The sequence below is a fragment of the Malaya genurostris genome, chromosome 1 (assembly GCF_030247185.1).
Source record: "Malaya genurostris strain Urasoe2022 chromosome 1, Malgen_1.1, whole genome shotgun sequence".
NCBI lineage: Eukaryota > Metazoa > Arthropoda > Insecta > Diptera > Culicidae > Malaya > Malaya genurostris.
The window spans coordinates 46,633,357-46,659,574 of NC_080570.1; the positions used below are offsets into that span (position 1 = coordinate 46,633,357).

Below are 26,218 nucleotides of genomic sequence, written 5' to 3' on the forward strand. Positions count from 1 at the left end.
TTTATTGGATCTAGCAAATCCAGTAAGGATAAACAAATATCCTAATTCGAAGTTTCAAGGTACGTTATGTACAATATCAAACCTTTGTTTTTGTCACTATTTCAATAAAATAAATCGTCGTGTGAAGCCCAAATTTGAATATTTTTCTCTGTATGTAGTTGACAGTCACCCCTGTTGTGTATTTCGATCGCGCCGAAATATTTCGAAACAAGTAAAGGAATTTGGTCTTTCTGATTCAACCAACTTCGCAGCCGATTTAAGGGGCTGGGGTCCACTATGAGATTGATAGTACCTATTATCTTTCTCCGGTATGGAATCCGGTGGAAAAAAAACTTAGCCAAGAATCGATCCACTGGTTTGTTGCTTCCAGGTCGTAAATGGCGACAAATGCAGGAGTTTCTTTTTTCCTTCAGTTATCAGATTTTCTTTCCACGTTTCACATCTGGATACTAAAATATCTCTTCATTCAATAAAGAGTTTTGTTCAAAAATATTTTCTCATCATTTTACTACAATATGATCAAATTTCAAATATTTTTACATTTCAAATATGGTTTTTTCAAATGGTTTTACATAATCTATAGAATAATTAATTCATGTACATTATCTGTTAAATAAGACTGTCGGATGATTTCCAAAGTGTCACTACAATTAAACAACTATTTTGTCTAAATTCTATTCACTCATTTATATCGTAGGCAGTTTCATTTCGAACAATATAAAGGATGTTTTTATTCGTTCCACAATAACATTTTAATTTTTCCGAAGTTTTCCAGCAAGAAAGTGATTTTTTCTGTAAATGAGGAACATTTGGTTGCTTGGCAACTACTTTTAAAACCTGTTTCAATCTTCTTAGTAGTTCAATGATGCCATACTTATTATCGTTAACTTAAGAAATTGATTCCAACTTCGTTTTATAATTTAATGGCGTTTTCGTTTGATGCAAATCCCAACCCTGTTTCAACCCCAACTGCTGTCAAATGTATATAGGAAATACTATAGAATATGGGACAATTATGCATAGAGCAGTAGTATATGACTTTAGGGTCTTTGAAATTACGTTTAGGAAAACGATTGAGCCATCTCTGAGAAATTGAAATAAGATACATTTTGTAGTAATTAATCACAATTTCCCATACTTCTGGAACCAGAAACCGGCTTGTCAAAAACGATTTTAACTAACCGTACGCAGTATCTCTATCTCGGGTATCTTTTTCGATACCCGAGATACTGGGAAATGAAATGTAGACTCTATTAAACTAGAATAGTGCATTCTTTATCCAAAACTATATTTTCTAGTTAACATTCTTTATTTAATATTTTACTATACCTAAAAAACATATTCAAATATACTGTGCTTCGCACCTCTATGTTACATACTCACAAAAATAAGTGTCATACTTCAAAAGGAGTGATTTGTTCCGCTTTTATAACGGAATTAAATTCCTCCCATTCATAGCAAACGGCGACAGTCAACTACCGGGCCTGTCATAAAACGTGATCATTCTTGTAACTCTTGGACCATGTGCATTCCTTATTCTCCTTCCATTCGGAGCATCCTTCTACATATTGCTCCTTTTTCCACACGGGAACACTTTTCTTGAGTTCGTCTATAGCAAAGTGAACCGCTTCCAAGCTCGATACCCGATGAGGGGAACTCACACCAATTACGACCGATGCTTCCTTCACCGGAACCGTTCCAAGGCGATGATAGATTCCGATGTGCTTAATATCGGGCCACTTAATACGCATTAGATCGCATATTTGGCTCATTGTTTTGAGTGCCATCGCTTCGTATGCTTCGTACTGTAATTGCACAACCTACAATTAGAAAACATGCTATACTGTTTGTGTACAGAATATGTACAACACGAAATTACCGTTTTGCCATCGAAGTTGTCCCTGGTCGTGCCTACAAACAGGGAAATAGCTCCGCAGCTTTCATGCGCTACCAGATCATTTACTTCACCAACCTCTAACTTGTCAAAAGTCAGTTTTAGATAATTCATTTTTCTCGATATAATTATCCTCCGGCAATTGGTGGAATCACTGCTATTTCGTCTCCGTCCTTTAGGTACAAATCAGCTGACAAATCTTCACAATACTGCTCGTTAAGGGCAAGTATGACACAATCTTTTATGCTGACTAGTTCGTGAAATCGTGCACAGATTTCTTTCAAAACTGCAAGGCCACTTGTGGTTCCACTGCTATTGATTGTCAGTACAAAATTCTCGCACAATGATGTTCCAGCTAGTTCGCGTGACTTTGCAAAAAACAGCAAATTGACTCGTACCTGCGCCCGTCCCTGATTCATTACTTCCTACTGTCTTAGCGTGTACGGCTAGCTCGATTCATCAGACAGTTTCACATGACAACCTACTCTTGATGCCAATCATTCAGTAGATGGTACTTATTGGAATCAGTACTGATAACAGCTGATAGGGTTCATCAGTTGACTATTCACGAAGACGGACGGAATGTAAATGAAGAAAAAGCAAAATTAAGACCTTGAGGAATAAAATGTAAATAATAATAAAAGAAATTGACGTAAACGAGGGGTGAGGCAATAACTTAACAGGTTACAAAACTACCGTACACAGAAAATCATTTTTACTTATTTTTTGAAGAAATATCACTCATCGTCGAGCCTTCTACCCACTTGTACACGGCGGGCAGATTCCCCCCCCCAGACGGCTGGCTATGTCTGCCAGCCATTTTTGCCGGAATTCTGCCAAAATTCCGGCAAAAGTCTGGCAACAATGCAACAACCGTTTCGGGCAGAGAATATCGCCTAGCGGTTATTAACGGTTCTTTTCTGTCGGATTCTTGCCATACAAGATTGGCAGAACCGATTTGAATCAATTTGAAGTTCTCCAACGATTTCGAATAGACATTTAACTATTCAATGTGACGAGGGTTTGGATCTTTGGGTTCGTGAAAACTACGATCTCATTCATATGGCAATAAGTTGCAAAAACGAGGAGATATACTGGTGGAACCAGTGTCATTACAAACAATCTCTCCTATCCGATAAAACTGATACAAGCGATCTGCCTAAATATAAGACAGCGAGATAAACTTAAGTGCTAATAGTTCAAGTTTTTTTTAGAGAAGATGGCATCTGATCTAGTATTTGATCCACTCCATTCGGGCGAGTTTAGTTGTCTCGATAATATAGTCCATCAAAATACATGTGACAATCGAGTTATTATTTTGAAACAACTGTAAAAATTTCGTTTACAATAAGACTGCTTTAATGAGTCTGTATATAACTACTGGTTAATAAAGCTATTAGTTTCTTTCATGAATACATCAAACGATAATGTTCAAGGGTGTGAACAGATACATCATCTCATCAAAGATACAGCAGCTTGTATCACTTTGAAGCTAGGAAAGTGAAAGAATCGATTGAAAACATAGATTTAAGCGCTTGAATCGATAAGTAGTTACCATATTGTCATTATCCCGTGGCTCGTTCCGAAATTCTCAATCGTATAAATGAATCGTATGATCAATAAACTAATTAAAAGCAATTTGTGCAAGGACTTGGGTAATATGTTAAGAATAATTCTGGGCGACTATGGATATGAATTGTTTGATTTCTGTTTCGCTGGAAATTTATTATAATATCAGGTGTACAACTTTGCTTCCGCCGTTTTTTCCAAAATTAAAAGCTTTATTGCGAAAAAGTGCTTGGAGATGTATTATTCAAAGTATTGTCCGTCGCTAGCGACAACTTTCTCTCATCTTTCCGGCAATTTTCGAATCCCGGCTCGAAAAAAGGAGTCCTCTTTTGATGCTATCCATGAAGCAATCCATTTTTCCAACTCTTCGAAGAATTGAAAATGTTGATCTGCCAGACCGTGTGCCATTGAACGGAATAGGTGGAAGTCAGAAGGGGCGACATCTGGGGAATACGGCGGGTGGGGCAAGACTTCCCATTCACCGTTTCCAGGTACTTTTTGACCACTTTTGCAACGTGAGACCGAGCATTGTGGTGTTGGAGAATGACTTTGTCATGTCGCTCTTGATATTGTGGCCACTTTTCTTTTAGCGCGCAACTAAGGCGCTCAGTTGCGTTCGGTAGCGATCTTCTGTGATGGTTTCACCCGGTTTTAAGAGCTCGTAGTAAATCACACCGAGCTGATCTTACCAAATACAAATCATAACCTTGTCGCCGTGTATATTCGGTTTTGCCTTCGACGAAGTAGCATGCCCGGACTTTCCCCATGATTTTCTGCGTTTAGCATTATCGTGTCGAACCCACTTTTCATCACCGATAACGATTCGATGTAAAAACCCCTTACGATTTTGTCTTTGAAGCAGTTGCTCACATACAAACATAACATTACTGATTCATGCCCAAGGCCTTGAGACGTATTGAAATGGCTTGCTGACTCACTCCCAACGATTCGGCAAGCTCTTCTTGAGTTTGGCACGAATCTTCATCATGCAATGCTTCTAGTTGTTCATCTTTGAAGGTTTTTTCTCTTCCACCACCATGTTTGTCTTCGACATCGAAATCACCATTTTTAAAACGTTGAAATCACTCCCGATACGTTCTTTTACTCAGAGCAGCATCACCGTAAGTTTCTGACACTGTACCTTGACACTGCACCTCATATGGGTTACAATACATTTTATTGTATCTTGACAAGATTTTTTTCATTTCCAACGATTCAATATTTTATTTCTACGATTCACAATTGAATAGTGTACAATAGTACACGTGATGTTTCAAACAATATGCAAACTGTACATTTGGTTGTTTTCCAAGAAAACATGTTTGAGTAAATGTTATGATTTGAATTGTTACGATACTTAACAACCTATACATTCTATTGTAAAAAGCATTAATTAATTGAATAGTGTATAACAATACATTAAAATATTCTTCAATGGTCGAAGCGAAATTGTGGAAGGTAACAACAAATCGTATTACCACAGACTAACAGACAGGACACTCAAATTAGATTCTTCAATCATTTTAACGGTCATTTCGAATATTCCTTTATTTGGGACAGTACTCACATGTGTCATGATGGCGCCACGTTACCCTATCAAAAACATCCTGTCTGTCATCTAGACTGTGTTTATTTTTTTCATTTACCGACAGAGTTGCCATTCATACAGAATTACCTGCAATGTATTGATTTGTATACGTCCATGCGAATTTCATGCAGGATACAGATTTAATACATATTGCCAAAACTATATACATAACTGTGCCTATTTCTCATCCTCCAACGCAAGACAAAATCGAACCCGTTTTGTTACAATATTTACTTGCTTCTGGTCTGCCGCCACTTAATTTCTGGTGAAAACTACCAACACAATAAAAAATAGTCTAAATGAACAACGTTTGAGTCAAATAAATGGTTACCTTCCAACATCGCGAAAAAGTTAAATATTTTATCAATATTTATTGTGACGATTCATTTTCAAATATGTTGATGAATTCAGGCATCCCTGCAAGCAGCTGATCGGTGTTGACAAACGAGGGGAAACCAACTAGTAAAAAAACTTTTACATAACACAAGGGGTGTACAGATAGTAAATAGTTCGCGCAGTACAATATAGGTGGAGCTAGTGCATCACGAAAAATTATTTTTTATAAGAATTTACTCATACTGTCATGTCTGTTAGTCTGTGGTATTACTTTACTACAATATTTTTTATTCGGGTAGTAGCCATTTTAACAAGTCAAAAACGATTTACTTTTCAGAACCAACGAACGAGCCGTTATCCTCAGTATTCAGGAAAGTAAAGATTATCAGAATAGGATATCATACGACGGCTGGATTCATCAATTGTTTCAACTGAACATAAATTTTGAAGCGTAGTCCATACAGTCAGACCTATACCTTGATAGGTTACATCTTTCGTTAATAAATACTTGTGGACCCCTTGATACGTAAACAGTAAGCGTGTCACTTCAATCGGAAGAATTTTCTCCATGTGATACGGTGTCTGATTGTGTTTCGCAATTTTGTTCAATTAGCTAGTAATTTACAATTTGGTTCCTTCGAACTGGGAAACTAGATTGAAAACAGTTTTTGAATTAACTGGTAAGGATGACGAAAACACGCTTTAACACGTATGACGTGGTTTGCTCCGTAACGGAGCTACAAAAGTAAGTTTCATAGTTAAAATAATTGAGTTGAAAATGGTAACTGAAACGTCATTAACATTTTTTAGGCTTATTGGCATGCGAGTGAATCAGATTTACGACATTGACAATAAAACTTATCTGATCCGATTGGTTCGGAATGAGGAAAAGATTGTTCTGCTACTGGAATCGGGAAATCGTTTCCACACTACCGCTTTCGAGTGGCCTAAAAATGTCGCTCCATCTGGATTCACTATGAAACTGCGAAAGCATCTGAAAAACAAACGACTGGAAAGTCTGCGACAGCTCGGTGTCGACCGTATCGTTGACTTTCAGTTCGGCAGTGGTGAAGCAGCTTATCACATCATACTGGAATTGTATGATCGCGGAAACATTTTGCTTACGGATTGTGAGCTGAAAATTTTGAACATTCTCCGACCTCACGTCGAAGGAGAAGAGCTGCGGTTTGCCGTAAGGGAAAGATATCCGACGGATCGAGCTAAGGAAGATAATGGTCCACCTCCGATGGAAAAAGTTAAGGAGGTGATTGGCAAGGCTCATCCAGGCGATACTCTCCGAACGGTACTGAATCCTATTCTGGAGTATGGAGCCTCCGTCATCGATCACGTGTTGCACAAGTATGGATTGTTTGGTTGTAGAATTGGCGGTGAATTACCAGCCGATGTCGCTGAAGTGCCTAAGAAGGCCAAACGAAAACAAAAGGCACTTGCTAAAGAGTGCTCGAAGATTTTCAATATGGACGAAGATATGACGGCGTTGATGTGTGCAATTAACGATGCGGAAACAATGCTGAGGACAGCCATGATGGAGCCGTCTAAAGGATACATAATCCAGAAAAAAGATTTAAAACCTTCCAAGGAAGGCGAACCGGAAGAGTTCTATTACACAAATCTTGAGTATCATCCGTATTTGTACAATCAATACAGGAATGATCCGGTTCAGGAATTTGCGAGTTTTACAGCCTCTGTTGATGAGTTTTATTCGACGTTAGAAGGTCAAAAAATCGATTTGAAAGCATTCGCCCAAGAAAGAGAGGCTCTCAAGAAACTGTCCAACGTTCGAACGGATCATGCCAAGCGGATTGAAGACCTAACGAAGGCTCAGCTGGAGGATAGAAAGCGAGCCGAGTTGATTACCCGGAATCAAAACCTGGTGGACAGCGCTTTGTTAGCCGTGCAGAGTGCACTTGCCGCGCAAATGTCATGGTCGGATATTCAGGATTTGGTGAAGGCTGCTCAGGCCACTAACGACCCGGTGAGTTTACCTAATTTGAATTCATTTGGTCCTAGAATACAATAAACAATTTTTCTATTTTTCTTTATCAGGTTGCTTCTTGCATAAAACAACTGAAGCTGGAAATTAATCACATTTCCCTAGCCCTGAAGGATCCCTACGCTATGCTGGATGAAGTTGATGACGATGATGATGATGATGATGAAAAGAACCCGGATCACGAAGATGACGAAGACAAGCTGGAACCGATGGTGGTTGATGTTGATTTGGCTTTGACGGCATTCGCGAACGCACGTCGGTACTACGATCAGCGTCGGTTTGCGGCACGCAAGGAAATGAAAACTATCGAATCTTCATCGAAGGCGTTGAAAAACGCAGAGAAAAAAACGATTCAAACGCTGAAAGACGTGCGCACCCAAACAACGATTTCCAAAGCTAGAAAAGTGTATTGGTTTGAGAAGTTCTATTGGTTCATTAGTTCGGAGAACTATTTGGTGATCGGTGGACGTGATCAGCAACAGAACGAATTGATCGTAAAACGCTACATGAGACCTACCGACATCTACGTCCATGCGGAGATTCAGGGTGCCTCGAGTGTGGTGATTAAGAATCCATCCGGAGACGATATACCGCCGAAAACGTTGCTTGAAGCGGGAACAATGGCAATTTCGTACAGCGTCGCCTGGGATGCGAAGGTTGTTACGAGTGCTTACTGGGTGAAGAGTGAACAGGTCAGCAAGACGGCCCCAACGGGTGAATATCTGACGACCGGTAGTTTCATGATTCGTGGCAAAAAGAATTTTCTGCCGCCATGCCACCTGGTGCTGGGATTAAGTTTTATGTTTAAGCTAGAAGAAAGTTCCGTTGAGCGGCACAGGGGTGAGCGAAAAGTTCGAAACTTTGATGAAGAATCCATCATAAGCAGAGATCAATCGGAACCTTCCGATGATGTCGACCAAGAGATACAACTCGAGGAAGGTGATTCGGATCATGATGAAGCAGAAGAAAAAATCGTTTCAGATAAAACCGAATCAACTGAAGAAATCCGGGAACAGATTGAGTCATTGTCGGTTGAGGCGAAAGAAGACAAACAAGAGCACCTCTCGTCGGATTCTGAAAGCGACGACGACGACGACAATGACGGCATCACGCCGAAGTTTCCGGACACACGTGTAAAGGTTGAGCACGACACGGGAAAAGTTTCCGTACAAACGGATCCAACATTGCAGCGTTCTGTTTCGGAACCGGATTCAGAATCGGTAATATTTCTGGGAGACAGCAAACCATATATCATAACTCCGGCTCCACCACGCAAGAAGCAAATTCAAAAAAGCAAACAAAAAGCAAAAGACAAGGAAAGGGCTCGGGTGGAAGCGGCTACCCGTTGTAGCCAGAAAGACGAATCCCAGAAGCAAGGCCAGTTGAAGCGGGGCCAGAAGAATAAAATACGTAAGATGAAAGAAAAATATAAGGATCAAGACGAAGAAGATCGTAAACTAATGATGAATATCCTGAAGTCGGCCGGTAATAACAAAAGCAGCAATAGCTCAAAGGATGAAGCGACAGCCAGTGAACAGAAGAAGATGGCGGGTAAGAAACCCAATCCCCGTCCGAAAGCAGGCGAAATTGATGAACAGATTGGGGATGAAACTCCGGCTGCGGCAGATGTGGACATGCTAGACTCGATGACGGGTCAACCGATGGAGGAGGATGAATTGCTTTTTGCCATTCCCGTTGTGGCACCCTATCAGGCACTGCAAAACTACAAATTTAAGGTGAAACTAACGCCAGGCACAGGCAAACGGGGTAAAGCCAGTAAGACAGCGTTGCAGATTTTCCTGAAAGATAAACATTGCACCAGTCGGGAAAAGGATTTACTCAAAGCTGTCAAGGATGAAACACTGGCTAGGAACATTCCGGGCAAGGTGAAACTATCCGCTCCGCAGTTACAGAAGGTGAAGAAGTAAGGTCCATGTTGGCGGCTTATCACTTTAATATTTGAGTTATATAAACTGTTTGTTAATTGTGAAATATATTTTAAGTATACTGAACTGTAGCACAAAGTCTTGTTGCTTTCGCTTACTTACATACAGCCCCTTTCTCCAACTAGCTCGGTCCATGGCTGTAGAGATGGTCGGGTATAGAAATTCTTATACCCGAACCCGACCCGTACCCGAGTGATCAGCAAAAAAAATTACCCGTACCCGACCCGTACCCGATTAAAATTTTAAAAAATTACCCGTACCCGACCCGTACCCGATCAATAATAAAAAAAAAATTACCCGTACCCGACCCGTACCCGATAAAAAATAAAAAAAAATTACCCGTACCCGACCCGTACCCGATTAAAAATTACCTGTACCCGTACCCGACCCGAATGAGTAGTAAAAAGTTTACCAAAATTCAGGATGGAAAAAATAGTGTTTTAGATAGCGAGCTAGATAGAGCGTATCAGGCTCTAGTTTGTCAGTAAAATATTAAAATGCTTGTTTTTATTTAAACATATAAATACACTGTGAAGCATGAATAGATTTCCAATGTCTTTGGTACTTTATACTCATTTACAAATGTCAGTCGGTGTTGAACAGTCGTTCGCACCGCACGCGTATAGCTCTTGGCTCCTGAAATTTTTTTTTCTGGCTACCTAGAGTTTCATTGATTCAAGGCTTCAGTCTTTTTCAAGGCTACCTGAATCACTAACTAAGTGACTAAGTGATACAAAGAGTGATATTAGAGTGACTAAGTGATACAAAGAGTGATATTAGAGTGACTAAGAAATTAATCAGCCTTTTTTAAGGCTAGCTAGGAGTCTAATCGAAGACTAATTTAGCCTAGTTAATTTAATTTAAAATTTCATTAATTTCAAAAATGCCTGCGTCCAACCGGAAAGGCAACAAGCCTAAGGCTAAAAATAATTCAATACGGAATAAATCACAATCCGTTATTCAACATTTTTCTAATAACATTCACGATCTTATAGAATCTGAATGTAAAAATAAAAGACAACGGACGGATTTCCCTTCCGCTGATCCTATGCCGTCTAACAATATTTACGAGATTCTTCCTGAATCCGATTGTAGCGACATAGAAGAAAATTCTTCAAAAATTCCCAAAATGGACGCTTGTCGTTCTGGGAAGAAACATCAATCTATGCCACCAGTGACGGTGATGATTTCCGACTTCAAAGCATTCCGTACTGAGCTTTCTACTTTTCTCCCGGAAGTAAAAGTCTCATTTCAAATCGGACGAAGAGGAGAATGTCGAGTCTTGGTGGATGGATTGGAAGATTACGAACGTCTTATTCGATATTTGTCCGAAAAACTTCATAAATTTTATTCATATGATATAAAATCAGACAGACCCTTCAAGGCTGTCTTGAAAGGATTATCAAATGATCAAAGTATTGATGAAATTAAAAATGAACTAAAAGAATTGCTTGGTTTTGCCCCTTCCCAAGTAATACTTATGAAAAAAAGAGCGAATGGTACTTCTAAACCACGCTCTGGAATTTCCCATGAACTTTACCTAATACACTTCAATCGAAGTGATGTAAACAATTTGAAAACTTTAGAAAAAGTACGTTTCATTTCCCACATTAAAATTCATTGGGAACATTATAAACGGCATAATCGTATTGCAAACTTAACGCAATGTCGTCGTTGCCAAGGCTTCGGTCATGGAACCAAAAATTGTCATATGGATATACGGTGTTTGAATTGTGGTAAATCGCATTCGAAAGACGCTTGTCCAATGAATGAAACCACTGATAAATTTTCATGTTCAAATTGCAATGGAAATCATAAATCCAATTATTTGAAATGTCCTGTCAGGGAAAAAATTTTAAACGCTCGTTCGCTTAGACAACAAGTCAAATCAACGACCTTAAATTTACAGAACATACCTGAAAATTCTTCTAAGGCACCTGCCAATTCGTCTTCTAACGAAAACAATTTATTGACAGGTAGATCGACCTCGTCATCATCTTCTTCTAATTTCACTTATGCTGGTATATTAGGTAGAAATCTATCTCCTATTTCTTCTAATGTAAATAATCAAAACACAGGACCGCCTTGCAGTTCTTCTTCTAACGAAAACAATTTATTAATAGGTAGACCGGCCAAATCATCTTCTTCTAATGGCAGTCTACCTACAAATATTCCTTCAATGCCATTCGCTTCTTTAAATGAAGTCGATTTAGGCGATATAACTGAAAATAAAATGATCTACCTACAAGATCAACTTTTTCAAATGATCATCCAAATGAATTCGACTTCATCACTTTTTGAAGCATTTCAAATCGGATGGAAATTTGCAAATAATATTATAATGAATTTAAAATTTAACAGTGATGTTAAATAATTATTTGAATATTTTAAATTGGAATGCTCGATCTTTGAAATCGAGTGAAGATGAATTTTATAATTTTCTCAAAGTTCACAAAATTCATATTGCCATTGTGACAGAAACTTTTCTTAAACCAAATGTAAAATTGAAAAGTAATCCACATTATGTGGTTCATCGATTTGACAGGTTTACTGGAATTGGTGGTGGAGTTGCCATTTTTGTCCAACGGCAAATTAAACATCGAATTTTACCTTCTTTCAATACTAAAGTTATTGAAAGCTTGGGAATCGAAGTTGAAACCATTCATGGAATTTATTTCATCGCTGGAGCATATTTGCCATTCCAATGCACCGGCGAACAATTAAATTTCTTTAAAGGCGATTTGCAAAAACTTACAAGATATCGATCGAAATTTTTCGTAATAGGGGACTTAAATGCTAAGCATGTCCAGTGGAATTGTAGACAAAATAACAGTAATGGTAAAATACTTCATAATCAACTCTCAGCTGGTTACTTTACAGTTCTTCATCCCAGTAATCCTACTTGTTTCTCTTCCGTGAAAAACCCGTCTACAATTGATCTGGTTCTAACAGATCAAAGTCACATTTGTAGTGAACCGATTACTCATGCTGATTTTGACTCAGATCATCTTCCTGTAACATTCAGACTTTCCAACGAAGCTATAATTAATCCAATTAGTTCTATTTTCAACTATCATAGAGCAAATTGGTTGGATTACAGATCTCACATTGAAAATCATGTGGATCATGAAACTATTTTAGAAAATTCTGCGGATATCGACACAGCAATTGATAATTTGAATCATTATATTATCGAAGCTAGAAATCTTTCAGTTCCCAAAGCTCAAACTAAATTAAATTCTCCTATCATCGATGACAATCTTCAACTGCTCATTCGGTTGAAGAATGTTCGTCGACGACAATATCAACGTTCTCGTGATCCTGCTATGAAAAACATAGTTAAGGATTTACAAAAAGAAATTAAACATAGATTTACTCTTTTGTGAAATGAAAATTTCGCTAAAGAAGTTGAACAAATTAAACCATATTCTAAACCTTTCTGGAAACTTTCTAAGGTTCTTAAGAAACCTCAGAAACCTATTCCTGCTCTCAAGGAAGGAAATCAAATACTTCTTACAAATGGCGAAAAAGCTCAAAAACTTGCTCAGCAGTTCGAGAGTGTCCACAATTTTAATTTGAACGTTGTGAGTCCTATTGAAAATGAAGTCTCACTGAAATATGATCATATTTCAACTCAAGTGTTATCACACGATGACATTATTGAGACGAATTTTGATGAAATTAAATCAATTATTAGAAAACTTAAAAACATGAAGGCTCCTGGTAATGATGGAATTTTTAATATTCTTATTAAAAATCTTCCCGATGTTGCCTTGAGACTCCTGGTTAAAATTTTCAACAAGTGTTTTTCATTAGCTTACTTCCCAAAAAGATGGAAAAACGCTAAAGTAATTCCTATCCTAAAACCTGATAAAAACCCAGCAGAAACATCAAGTTATCGCCCAATTAGCTTACTTTCTTCTATCAGTAAACTTTTTGAAAAAATTATCTTGTTAAGAATGATGACTCATATAAATGAGAATTCAATTTTTTTACCAGAGCAGTTTGGATTTCGTCATGAACATTCAACTACTCATCAACTTGTCAGAGTAACGAACATGATAAAAGCAAATAAATCTTCTGGGTTATCCACTGGAGTTGCTCTTCTAGACATAGAAAAAGCATTCGACAGTGTTTGGCACGAAGGTTTAATAGCAAAAATGTCTGATTTCCAGTTTCCTATTTATTTGATCAAAATGATTCAAAATTATTTAACTGATCGTACTCTTCAGGTTAGCTATCAGAATTGTAAATCTGAATTGCTACCCGTACGAGCCGGTGTTCCGCAGGGTTCGAGTGTAGCTCCAATCTTGTATAATATTTTCACTTCTGATCTTCCAAATCTACCCGTTGGTTGTCAGAAATCGCTATTCTGTGACGACACAAGTCTGTTAGCCACAGGTAGAAATCTAAGAGTGATCTGCAGTCGCCTACAAAGAAGTTTAAATATTTTCAGTGATTATCTGTCAAAATGGAAAATTAAACCAAATGCAGCAAAAACGCAATTAATTATCTTTCCTCACAAGCCAAGAGCTTCTTTTCTTAAACCAAACAATAATCACATTCTCAAATTGAATGGCTTGGAATTGACATGGTCTGATCAAGCTAAATACTTAGGTTTAACGTATGACAAAAAACTCACTTTCAAGGATCACATTGAAGGAATCCAGGCAAAGTGTAATAAATATATTAAATGTTTATATCCTCTTATAAACAGAAATTCTAAGCTCTGTCTAAAAAACAAATTGTTAATTTATAAACAAATTTTCAGACCAGCCATGCTTTATGCGGTACCAATTTGGTCAAGCTGTTGTTCCACCAGGAAGAAAACGCTTCAAAGGATTCAGAATAAAATTCTGAAAATGATTCTGAAGCGTCCTCCCTGGTTTAGTACAAATGAGTTACACAGACTCACAAATATAGAACCATTAGATGTAATGTCACATAATATTATAAGCAAATTCCGACAAAAATCGATGCAATCTTCAATTGAATCGATTCGCTCTCTGTATTAGTTAGTAAGTTAGTATATAAGTTCCTTTTCCCCATTACACAATACAAGTAGGTTTAGAATTTTCCCTACACAAAAATCTCAGAATTGCGGAAGCAAATGATGTCTTCATGGTAATAACCAAATCATATATATATATAACAGGGCTGAAAAGTCACCACTTGTGGCTGAACACCCAATTTAAATCTTAATAATTTAATTTTAACTCATATTCCAATAAATAGTTATTTAAAAAAAAAAAAAAAAAATTTACAAATGTCAACAAATAGGAGTAATATCTACTCAAATTTTTCGAGAAGCACATTTATCCAAAATGTCGTAATACCCATTGTATCCAATTTTGGGTAGGTATGGTTTTTACGAAACAGTGCGACTTTTGATCCAATTCTTTAGAACCACAAGTAAGCGTGCTTATTATCTTGACACACAAATAAAAAATTCACATTAGAATCACTTGAAAAATCACGAACATCCCCTAAAATTAATAGAGTATCATCGGTTCGTTTACGTGAATTGACCAAACATCAAATAATTCACGTGTATTCCCAGTGTGAAAAATTCAATTTTGAAAATGGTGAACTGTGAGTCCTTCAAGTGTAAGTAGTTTGAACATTTGTGAGAAATTTTTTTTTGGTACATTTTTTTTACTACAATGCAAAATGAATTATGATTTTGATTTAAATTAATCTGTCAAATATGCCCGTTTTATAAGCCTCGCAAACCCACACCAACGATGTTAACGGGAGCTGGTGGTTTTTACAGCCATTGAACTTCTGTTCCACCTCCCTGGGAACCCTCAACGAGTGAACACGGTGAAAATTTGAGCATTTCGCGTGAAAAGATTTTCACCCGTACTTTTGCGACTGTCACGCATCGAGATTTTCAGTGAAAAGAAACGTAAATTAACTCGACGTCAACATTTAAAAAGAGCCTAAAAACAATTGACAGATTTTCTTTGTTTACTTTCTCTTTCGACTATATCTGCGTTATTATACAAAAGTTCGTTACATATTTGGTAATGTTGGAAACATGGAGATATTATCTTTCATTCTACACGAACACTTTGTAGGTACACGTGAAAATTAAGGAGATATTCACAAAAGAGAAAGTAAACAAAGAGAAACTCTCATTGGTTTATGTGCCCTTATGAAATGTTGACATCGAACTGGCAATATAGCTCAACTTGCTGTGCCATCAATCGGTGTCATTTCAAGTGAGGTGACACCATCCAGAAGTGAAGAATAAGAAGAACTTCTATGCAGATTTTCTGAAATAAATGTTCATGTTTTTATGGTTAGAATCCTAATGATTTATGTGTAAATTTTGAAAATCTCCAACCAATATTTAAAATAACAATTTTCTGGCATATGAATGTGATATGAGTACTACACTACATTTTATATATTAATCAAATAATTTTTACTGGATTGTGCATTAAACAGCTTTAAAATGGCAGTCCATTAAAACCTACGTGGAAAGTAGGGTCTGACCGCAACATCTTAGAGCTAAGGCAGTGTATCTTATTAAATATGTTATAAAAAAGTAGGGTGGAAAATATTCACATAACGTTTCACGTAACTATGATTGATCGTTTTTTTTTTAATTGAAGAAAACAAATGTTTTTTTCTGGAAAAAGATGCCAGTTTTCAGGTCTGGTTCTAGGCGCGAATGTCAAAACCCCTTGAATCAAATTGTTTATTTTTCGGAACAACTGTTTTGCAATAAAAAATTCTCGTCAACGTGTAAACATATTTATGTGAAGTACAAATGGTCGGGTAATCGATCAGAAAAAAAAAATTTACCCGTACCCGACCCGTACCCGAGTGAGTAGTAAATTTTTTTACCCGACCCGACCCGTACCCGAGTAAGCAGTAAATTTTTTTTACCCGTACCCGACCCGTACCCGATTGAAAATAAAAATTTTTACCCGTACCCGACCAAAAACCCATCGGGTACGGGTACGGGTCGGGTTTCGGGTAAAATACCCGATACCCGACCATCTCTACATGGCTGCTCGTTGTCTGCCACTCAAGGATTGAATATTTCCATTTGGGCGATCCATTTTGCGCTTTACTTCTTGATCCAACCGGATTAGATTCTAGTTCCAAACGTATCCTTAGGTTCTGTGGTGTTATAAAAATGATACGAATAGCTTTGACCATGAGATAAAACCAACCCGGTATCAGAACTAATTGATTCAAGTGGTGCGTTACCTTGGATATTTGTACTCTGTGATAAAACCCAACATTCGATTATTTTCTACCGACGTTCGGTAAAATTTACCAATAATCTGTAAATATATAACCGTCGTGAACTGTAAAGCGGCCCTTACACGTGACAATATTATTGTCAATCCAAAGTATTGTCAATACCGTCAATCCAATTGACTTGGTAACTTGGGTCCGCATTTTTCAAACGAATCAAGCGTTTGAAGCTTCAAGTATTGCAACTGAACATTGAAACATTGAGAGAAGAGTTCATTGCACATATTTGGCAGTTTCTTCTGTGGAGAGAAAGTATTGTCGGATTGATGAGCAGTTTTGATTTTTTAACATTATTTTCGTCTATCCAATGAAGTTTCCATTACACGATCAAAAGTATTGTCAATACTCCTTGTATTGACAATAATATTGTCTCGTGTAAGGGTAGCTTAAAGCATTACCATTTCTCGGTCAATTTTACTGATAACCCGTAAACTCAAAGGAAGAACAATAATTTAAAAATAAATCTCATAAAATAACGTCTAACAAGTTTTTTTTATTCATGATTAGTTACTTACTGTTCGATAATGAATAGAACTAGTATACCATTTACAATTCATATCATTGATTGCAGTCGTTGGTTCAGTGAATTGAGTTATCACCAGCCACTTTGTTTGTGAGCTGAAAAAGGAATACTATGTCGCTTTAAAAATACAAACACTGGAAAATCTGCTCTACATCTGGAAATCACTGGATTTAAAACGACTTGAACCGTTTTGTTATGCCAGCAAAAGGATAGTAAATATTCGGAAATATATTTTAGAATGTACCGAAATCCGGTAATTTGTTGACAGAAACAATACTGATAGACCGAAATCAACATTTTAGCGAAAAAATTAGTTGATTTTCTGATTTTAGTTAGTTATTTTTTGAGACAACTAAAAAAATCTTACTTTTGCTATTTGGATTTTTTAATTCTCATTCCCATAATAATAATAATAAAATATTTGTTGAAATGGCTATTTTTTTGAATTCGCCAATTAAACGTACTGTCATTTTTTTGCTAAGGCACACTTCATATCCATTCAACTATTTTTTTAGTTGGATTAGAGAAATAAAACGTTGCTTCCAACCAACATAAATGGTTGAATTGGCTTCTGAAATTTTTTCTACACCGAAAAAACGTTAACACCGCACGGAACGACCGAAATTAGCTCTGCGCCTAATTCGTATTACTGTTTTTGAATTAGTTGATTTTAACAACAAAATTTCCAAAATAACTATAAAATTAGTTAAAATTTAGAATTTACTGTACTGAAAAAAACTCTTATTTTTAGAGAATGTGTTTAGTTGGCGAATATTCTGGACACAAACCAGCAATATTTCAATCCAACACGAAATTCTCATTGACAACTAATTTCGTTATTAAAACCAGAAACTTTGATTCTATTTATCTATCACTGTCATTACTGAAGGACAGTAGTGCCAAAGCAAAACAATCCATTAAAAAGCTAAAAAGGACAGTCTTGTTGAAACTGCTCGCAAATTGTTTAGATGTTTTTCGCATGTGTTACGATATATCCCTATATAAATTTCTAAACCGATATGTAAAAATTACGTAAACTGTTAGTGGAAAGTGCATTTATTCAGAATTTGTGCGCAGTTGAAGCGATTGTGGGTAATAATGTTTTTACGCGAAGCAGTGAAGTGAGTTTCGAATGTTGCACTCTAATTGTACACGTCAGATGATGTTTTTTTGTATCTTCTCATTCCGGGCTACGCCGTCCGGTGTATACTTGTATTCGGTTTTTGTTTTCCGAGTGCTCAAAGTTTTCAGTGAGAGAGTCGATTTCGCGAAGTCGAATGAAGAAAACAGCGATTTAGAAGTAAAATTTTTCAAAAAGAAGTTTATGTTTCGCTTATGTCTTTTTCTCCAATACAACATCGTATTTATACCTGCAAATATAGAAAAGATAACCGCGACTGAAATTTTTTTCGGTAGTAGTGTGCCATCTAGTGGCTAGTAGTCATTACGGTGTTAACGAGCGCCATATAGCTGCTAATTGCAAAAACCAATTCAACCATTTATGTTGGTTGAAAACAACGTTTTATTTCTCTAATTCAACTAAAAAATTAATTGAATGGATATGAAGCGTGCCTTAGCTAAGAAATGACAGAACGTTTAATTGGTGAATTCAACTAAAAAAATAGCCATTTCAACAAATATTTTATTATTATTAAGAGAATTAAAATTAAAAAATCTAAATTAGCAAAAGTAAGATTTTTTTAGTTGTCTCAAAAAACAACTAACAAAAATCAGAAAATCAACTAATTTTTTCGCCAAAATGCTAATTTCAGTCTTTCCGTGCGTAATGACTACTAGCATAAATCAAATAAACATAGATTTCCCAGTGTAATAGTAATGTAGTTGAGCAACCCGTGACACCAAAAGCACCGTCTGGTGGAGAATGGGTGCGTAAATGCTCCTAAAATGCATGCAAAAAGTTGCCTGCGCATTTAACACAACCACACCCACATTATCAGATCCGAACGGATTCCGAATCAATTCCGAATCGGCGAGAAATTTTCATTCGGAATTTCATGTGGAAATCATAATGGATTCCGAATCAATTCCAACTCCAGTGCAACAACCGATTCCGAATGAACCGGTTCGCCTACAACCAGTTGATTCGGAAATCATTCGGAATCGAGTGAGAAGATGCGGACTGAATTGTCAATTCGTCTTCTTCTTCTTTCCTGATTTTGCACGTTTTCGTGCTGATTTTCAGTTTATTTTTAAACGAAAGCATTATATAACTGAATATACAAATTTAAATCTTCATGTTTTTCGGATATACAGAACTAGTAAATAACCAGTTCTTCTTAGAATCCCAACATAAACTATTGAAATTCGCTGGAACTTAACAAAACGGCCTACCTTAGTCAGCATCATCCATTTCTCTAGCTGGAGTGTAGTGAAATGGCTTAAGTCGCTTAAATTTCACACTAACACATTCATAAAACGAGCGAATATTCAATGACATTTATAATGTCACCAGCGTTGCCAGATTGCCAGATTTGTCTGGCAAATGCCAGGTTTTTCTCGCTTCGCCAGACACTCAAACTAACCAGATCTTTTGCCAGATTTTCCAAATTTTGCCAGATTTTCCAAATTTTCCTAGATTTTGTCAGATCTCGCTAAATCTTTACGGTTTTGGCCTCTATAGGTGGGGGACCTTTTTTTTGCTCACTGAAAATGAAGCCTGGCAAAAATGTCCTTGTATATAGTAGACCCAGACAAATCCAGATAAATTTTTGAGTTTAGACAGATTTTTGAAAAAATAACCTGGCAACTCTGAATGTCACTGTCAATCAGGTTGATCGAAAATTCTAGCACTGAACCGATCGAGCACTAAAAAATCATGCAGTCGAGTAAGAATTCATTGCTCATTCCGTCATTTCGATAATGTGGGCAGTAGCTAATGGAAAAAAGTACACCCGTTTGTCACTAGAGGTGCTGTTAGTGTCACAGTACTGTAAGAATTCTGTTTATTTGATTTATGCTACTAGCCACTAGATGGCACACGCAGAGAAAAATATTGTAATAATAACTAAATTTCGGTTTCACGCAACGATTTATTTTGTTGAAATAGTGACAAAAGAAAATCTGATTTGAAATTGCAAATATTGTTGCTTGAAGCTACAAAACAAGATATTTGATTTTGCTCAGTGCATTAGTTTGTTTCAAGAAATATTTTGATAAAAATAACAAATATTTTACTTGTGCGTTTCTGTCAATTTCTTGACAAACGATTCCATGGTAAATTAAACTTTCAAAATAAGTTTAGAACGAACTAGCTTTAGATAATGATAATATTATTAGTTCTTTGAATTTATAAACTTGGCAGTTGGAATGAACGATAATAACCTAAAATAATTAGTATTTCAACATACGCTTTTGTTTGTTAAAATCATACATTTTTGTTTGTCATTATTCTTAAAAAGAGATTTCATTTAAACTAATTTTCAGGGTAATTTTTTAAACTAATTTTATTTCGATTTTTATCCATTTGAAATTGTCTATTTCTTTCAACAATATTTGGGCCCTTTTGTCGATCAAATTTTTCAAATGCCACAATCAATGATTCGGTGCGCCATTAATCTGGTCAAGATAGAATTCCTGCATCTGTAAAAAACGTGTTATGTAATGTAATGCAAGTTTAGTGAAGTTTTTTAATTATCCATACATACACTTGAACTATTAAAAGACCTCAAAGGAAAGAAAGAAACACTGAAATTTTTCTTCTAAAACACGTGCAAACTTTATACACGCAGAGAAATTGAGCTTGTTTGAAATAACAAAACAGTCAGTAGATTTTAAAATATGATTTCTGTTGATATCAAGCTAGAATATGATTGTTTTGAACAAATTTCTCCCTTGTACATCAACAATTATATCTATTTGATTTGAAGACAAATTCTTATCCTGACTAACGAAAAACTGGTTTATTCCGGCAGATTTTATCGTTGAAATGAATCAGCCATTTATTACATGTCAACAAAAGTTGAGTTGAAGTTATTGGCAACGTATTTGCTGATTCAATCGTGTTTTACATTACACGCAGAGAAGAATATTGTAAAAGTAAATAAATTTTGGTTTCTCGCAACGATTTATTTTATTGAAATAGTGACAACAGAAAATTTGGTTTCATATAGCAAATATTGTTGCTTGAAACTACAAAACTAGATGTTTGATTTGTCTCAGTGAATTAGTTTATTTCAATAAATATTTTGTGAAAAACAACAAATATAAGCTTGTGCATTAGTGTCAGTTTCTTAACAAACGATTCCATAGTAAATATAACTTGAAAAGTCAGTTTACAATGAACTAACTTTAAATGAAGGTAATCTTTATAGTGCTTTGAATTTATAAACTTGGCAGTTGAAATAAATGATAAAATATAAACCTAAAATGAATATTATTTCTACTTACGTTTTTTATAATCCTTTTTTGTTGTTGTTGAGAGTAAAATTATTTCTTTCAAAATAAATTGGAAGGTTATTTTTGATACATTTATTGTCGATTTATTTTATTTTATCAATTCTATTTACTTAACACATGAATGAAATTAAAATTATTTCCAAACCACAATCATGGTGCGATGCCCTCGCAGATCGGTTAAAATAGAAATATCCTGTAACAATTTTTTTTGTAAAGAAAACGTGTTATGTAATATTATGAGGTTTCTAATATTACTGATTATCAATACTTGAATTGTTGAAATGCTCCACGAAAAAGGTATGTGCAGATGAAATTGCACTTTTGAAAAACATACGAAAAATTTTGTTTATTCACAGTTGAAAATTTTTCTCTGGTTTATAAGAAATAAAACTGACATGGTTCATTTTAACAATAAACTGTGTTGTATCATTATACAAATTAGATCATAGATGAAAAGAATCAAATTTTTTATTAACATAAGTGTAAATAATGGACTTTCCTTTGTAAACGGAATCACCCAGAGTGAATCACTTCTTACCTGTGCAGCTGTCCGTGATGCAATAAATGACTGCAGTTGTCATAGCATACTATGCGTGGATTATTATAAACTCATTTGTACCCATACAATAAGGATAAATTAGAATTGAATCAACCAAGATTTTGCCAATAAAATCAACTCAACTTTTGTTGATAAGCAAAAAATTGGTAGTTTATTTCAACAATAAAATTAGCTGGAACAGCATTTTTTTTCGTTGGGTGACACCAAAATGTTAATTCACATCAAACAGAGATTATTGTTGGTTAGGGGGAAATTGATTTGAAACAGTCGTATTCTAGATAGAAATTAACAAAAATCAAATTTAAAAATCTGCTAACTGTTTTGTTCTTTCAAACAAGCTCCATTTTTCTGCGTGCACGTAAAAACATTATTACGCACAATCGCTTCAAATCCGCACAAATTCTTAATAAATACATTTTCCACTAAGAGTTTACGTCATTTTTACATATCGGTTTAGAAATTTATATATGGATAAAACGTAACACATGTGAAAAACATCTAAATAATTTGCAAGCAGTTTCAACAAGACTGTCCCTTTTAGCTTTTCAATGGATTGTTTTGCTTTGACACTTCTCATGAGTTTTTGGCTAATAAACTTGTTAATAAAACCAATTTCATTTTTGTTTTCTTTGTGCTGTCCTTCTGTAATGATGATGATAGATAAATAAAAACAAATTTTCTGATTTTAATAACAAAATTAATTGTCGATGAGAATTTCGTGTTGGATTGAAATATTGCAGGTTTGTGCCCAGGATATTCGCCAACTAAACGCATTCTCTAAAAATAAAAGTATTTTCAGTAAAGTAAGTTCTTAATTTTAACTTTTTTAATAGTTGTTTTGACAATTTGGTTGTTACAATCAACTAATTCAAAAACAGTATTAGGAATTAGGCGCAGAGATAATTTCGGTCGTTCCGTGAAGAATAAAAAAACTGATCTGATGCTGTTGAAATTTCCGTATCCAACTTCCGGTTCCCTAATTACAGGGTGCGCGAAAAATTTAAAAAAAGTGTGCACACACTTTTCTCGGAGATCGCTGGACCGATTATTTCAAACTTCAGATTGGACATCCGGTTACGGAGTTATAAGCGAACAGCATTTCATTTCAATAGTTTTTTTTTGTACAAATAATTCCAAACTCAAAAATGAAACTATCGTCGATTTATTGGAAACGGTTATAACGATTTTAACAAACTCAAATAAAAATCTTCATTCGGATCCCATTTCCGGTTCAAGATTCCTGATTCTTGAAGCACCGAGGAGTGGAATGTGTGAAGCATTCCTAACCGTCATTTGAGTGACGATGCAAAGAAAGTAAACAATCTGCTAAACTGTGGCTAAAAACTGTTACAATTTATAGATCTGGTTAGTTGGTAGAATTACAGGATTAAAAGTGTTAAGAATTACAAGCCATAACTTGTTACCTTGCTATTATAACCGGAAATGGTAGTGAAAAAATCTGTGATAAAACTTGCATCGGTTTCTGGTGCAATATACCACTAGGTGGCAGAACCGGTGAAACATATTAAGCCCAGGTGGGTAATTATTCTTACCGGAGAGAACTACTCACTATTTTGAAGTATTATTTAGTCGATTTTTGAATAATATTTTGTTTCGAAATAATGGGACACGTAAATTCGAAGTCTGAAGCGTTTTCGATATTTTGTTGTAAAACAAAATTGCGCATTTAACCCTCAGGGTACGGACTGGGTTACCGTAACCCGAGCGAAATTTGAAAGAAGCGCCATACGAAGAGAAGTCGGCGAGGGGGGTCCGGACCAGGGGGGGAAAAAACTTATAGGTACACACTATTAGAGGCCCAAGCGGCAGAGTCAGTCTCCGCTTTGTGTCCGAGCTAGACACATATAAACATTGTGCTCGGGTGTGGTACACCCAGTCCGTATCGAACGTTACAAAATCCAAAATTTTCAAAAAAAATTAAGTTTTAATTTTGTCTGTTTGCCGCTGAGGAATAAAAAGGTAAGTAAGAATACGTACTCTTTACTTAATTTTGTAGATTCTAACCTCAAAATAACGCGTTGTACATGGTGTAAGCGAAGTATTGTAGTAGATCTCAATCACTTGAACGTACGTCTTATATCGTAGTGAATTATAACTCATTAAATTTTGTTTCTTGTAATTTTTTGTTAAAGAACACGCATTAAAAACATTAATTTTAACCTTTATCATCATAAATCAACGAAACAACGTTTTTTCGCTAACTCGAAAAAACGCGTATTTTCATTTTTCAAAAATATATAGTTTTTGGAATAAATCAAAAAACCGTTATGGATATTTGTAAGAACTACTTTTTACCTTTCAAATGCGAGTTATACAATGTTAATTTTTTTTTTCAAAAAGTTACAGCATTTTGAAAAAAAACGTTTTTTACAAAAAAAATTCAAGACCCGTTCACATTTTTCATTATAATTTTTTTTCAATCAGTTAAATGATTAATCTGACAACTCTATTATATTTTTGAGACAATTTCACACAAAATAAAAAAAAAGTATTCAAATTGATTAAGTACAGCTCGATATACACCCAATCAAAGTCGCCGGGTTAGGCTTACCCTGTCCGTACTGTACGTAACTTTTTTATAGTCCGTACCCTGAGGGTTAAGGGTTAAATGCAATATCAAACTAGAAAATTTCTGCCAATATTTGTTTGGAATATTAAGTCAGCAGTCTTTTAGGTTCCGTATAAACTTATTTGTGTTTGCAAATTTTCGAAATTATTTCTTTGAGAATTTTGGTTACCCTGAACGTTTAGTTGGTTGGGGTTGATGGTGAAAGATGTCTCGCATGAATCAAAAGCAATGTCTTGGCATTACATTACTTCTGTGGAATTTGGCCTTTCTGTTTCAACAGACTTCGCAGCCGATTCTTAGCATACAGAATCATTTTATGGCTAGTACTACGATCCTACTGACACTATGAATCATTCCACGTCAGGGCTCGAACATATGACAACTGGCTTATAAGACCAGCGCCGTATGCATTGAACCGCAAACCCGGGCGAATTGAACGGTGCACAAAACAAATCCAGCCGCTGATGTGTATAGCACGTTGTTAAAAAAAGTCCCAAGACCAACTGAGATGACGTTAGTAATGTCAAACTATCATCATCGTTCAGAAGACAAGAGTCAAATGTTCACGTCAATCGCACCACAAACACTAAACTTACCGACATATAAGTGACGTTACTTTTTGATTTACGATAACTTAAAAATAACGAATTCCGTTTATTGATAAAACATTGCTTCCTATAAGGAAAAACCGGGCAAGTCCAGCAATGGTTTAAGAAGTGTTACCCGCACTCAGATTAAAAACAAAGACTTGTGGTATTCTGATTTTAACGCACGGAACGACCGTTATTAGCTCTGCGCCTAATTCGTATTACTGTTTTTGAATTAGTTGGTTTTAACAACAAAATTTCCAAAATAACTATAAAATTAGTTAAAATTGAGAATTTACATTGCTGAAAAAAACTCTTATTTTTAGTTGGCGAATATTCTGGACAAAAACCAGCAATATTTCAATCCAACACGAAATTCTCATTGACAACTAATTTCGTTATTAAAATCAGAAAATTTGTTTCTATTTATCTATCACCGTCATTACTGAAGGACAGCACAAATAAAACAAAAATGAAATTGGTTTTATTAACAAGTTTATTAGCCAAAAACTCATGAGAAGTGCCAAAGCAAAACAATCCATTAAAAAGCTAAAAAGGACAGTCTTGTTGAAACTGCTTGCAAATTGTTTAGATGTTTTTCGCATGTGTTACGATATATCCATATAAAAGTTTCTAAACCGATATGTAAAAATGACGTAAACTGTTAGTGGAAAGTGTATTTATTCAGAATTTGTGCGCATTTGAAGCGATTGTGGGTAATAATGGTTTTACGCGGAACAGTGAAGTGAGTTTCGAATGTTGCACTCTAATTGTACACGTCAAATGATGTTTTTTGTATCTTCTAACATTCCGGGCTACGCCGTCCGGTGTACTACTTGTATTCGGTTTTTCTTTTCCGAGTGCTCAAAGTTTTCAGTGAGATAGTCTATTTCGCGAAGCCGAATGAAGAAACCAGCGATT

General features: G+C 35.7%; 2 protein-coding genes across 3 annotated transcripts; one reads left to right on the forward strand and one right to left on the reverse strand.

The window, feature by feature from the left end:
• Positions 1-1,290: 1,290 nt before the first annotated feature.
• Positions 1,291-2,157, reverse strand: LOC131438796 (molybdopterin synthase catalytic subunit 2). Of its 2 annotated transcripts, none has more exons than XM_058609090.1 (2): positions 1,880-2,157; positions 1,291-1,805 (listed from the first exon to the last, which is right to left on the reverse strand). In XM_058609090.1, the coding sequence occupies exons 1-2, from the start codon at positions 2,006-2,008 to the stop codon at positions 1,488-1,490; spliced, it is 447 nt and encodes a 148-aa protein (XP_058465073.1). In that variant the 5' UTR covers positions 2,009-2,157; the 3' UTR covers positions 1,291-1,487. The 2 variants fall into 2 exon arrangements, with proteins under 2 accessions (XP_058465073.1, XP_058465063.1); XM_058609080.1 differs by having other exon boundaries at positions 1,291-1,820.
• A 3,567-nt stretch (positions 2,158-5,724) lies between these two features.
• Positions 5,725-9,418, forward strand: LOC131438773 (ribosome quality control complex subunit NEMF homolog). The gene is made up of 3 exons (XM_058609029.1): positions 5,725-6,132; positions 6,198-7,383; positions 7,455-9,418. Exons 1-3 carry the CDS (start codon positions 6,074-6,076, stop codon positions 9,327-9,329), a joined length of 3,120 nt encoding a protein of 1,039 aa, XP_058465012.1. The 5' UTR covers positions 5,725-6,073; the 3' UTR covers positions 9,330-9,418.
• The last annotated feature ends 16,800 nt before the right edge of the window (positions 9,419-26,218 follow it).

What these genes read in the sequence shown, in the direction of transcription:
- LOC131438796 (XM_058609080.1), bottom strand. Translation starts at nt 2,008, where the DNA reads ATGAATTATCTAAAACTGACTTTTGACAAGTTAGAGGTTGGTGAAGTA. An exon ending in ACAACTTCGATGGCAAAACG is followed by an intron (nt 1,821 to 1,879) that starts GTAATTTCGTGT and finishes TTCTAATTGTAG; the next exon opens with GTTGTGCAATTACAGTACGA.
- LOC131438773 (XM_058609029.1), top strand. Translation starts at nt 6,074, where the DNA reads ATGACGAAAACACGCTTTAACACGTATGACGTGGTTTGCTCCGTAACG. An exon ending in TCCGTAACGGAGCTACAAAA is followed by an intron (nt 6,133 to 6,197) that starts GTAAGTTTCATA and finishes AACATTTTTTAG; the next exon opens with GCTTATTGGCATGCGAGTGA. An exon ending in CTCAGGCCACTAACGACCCG is followed by an intron (nt 7,384 to 7,454) that starts GTGAGTTTACCT and finishes TTTCTTTATCAG; the next exon opens with GTTGCTTCTTGCATAAAACA.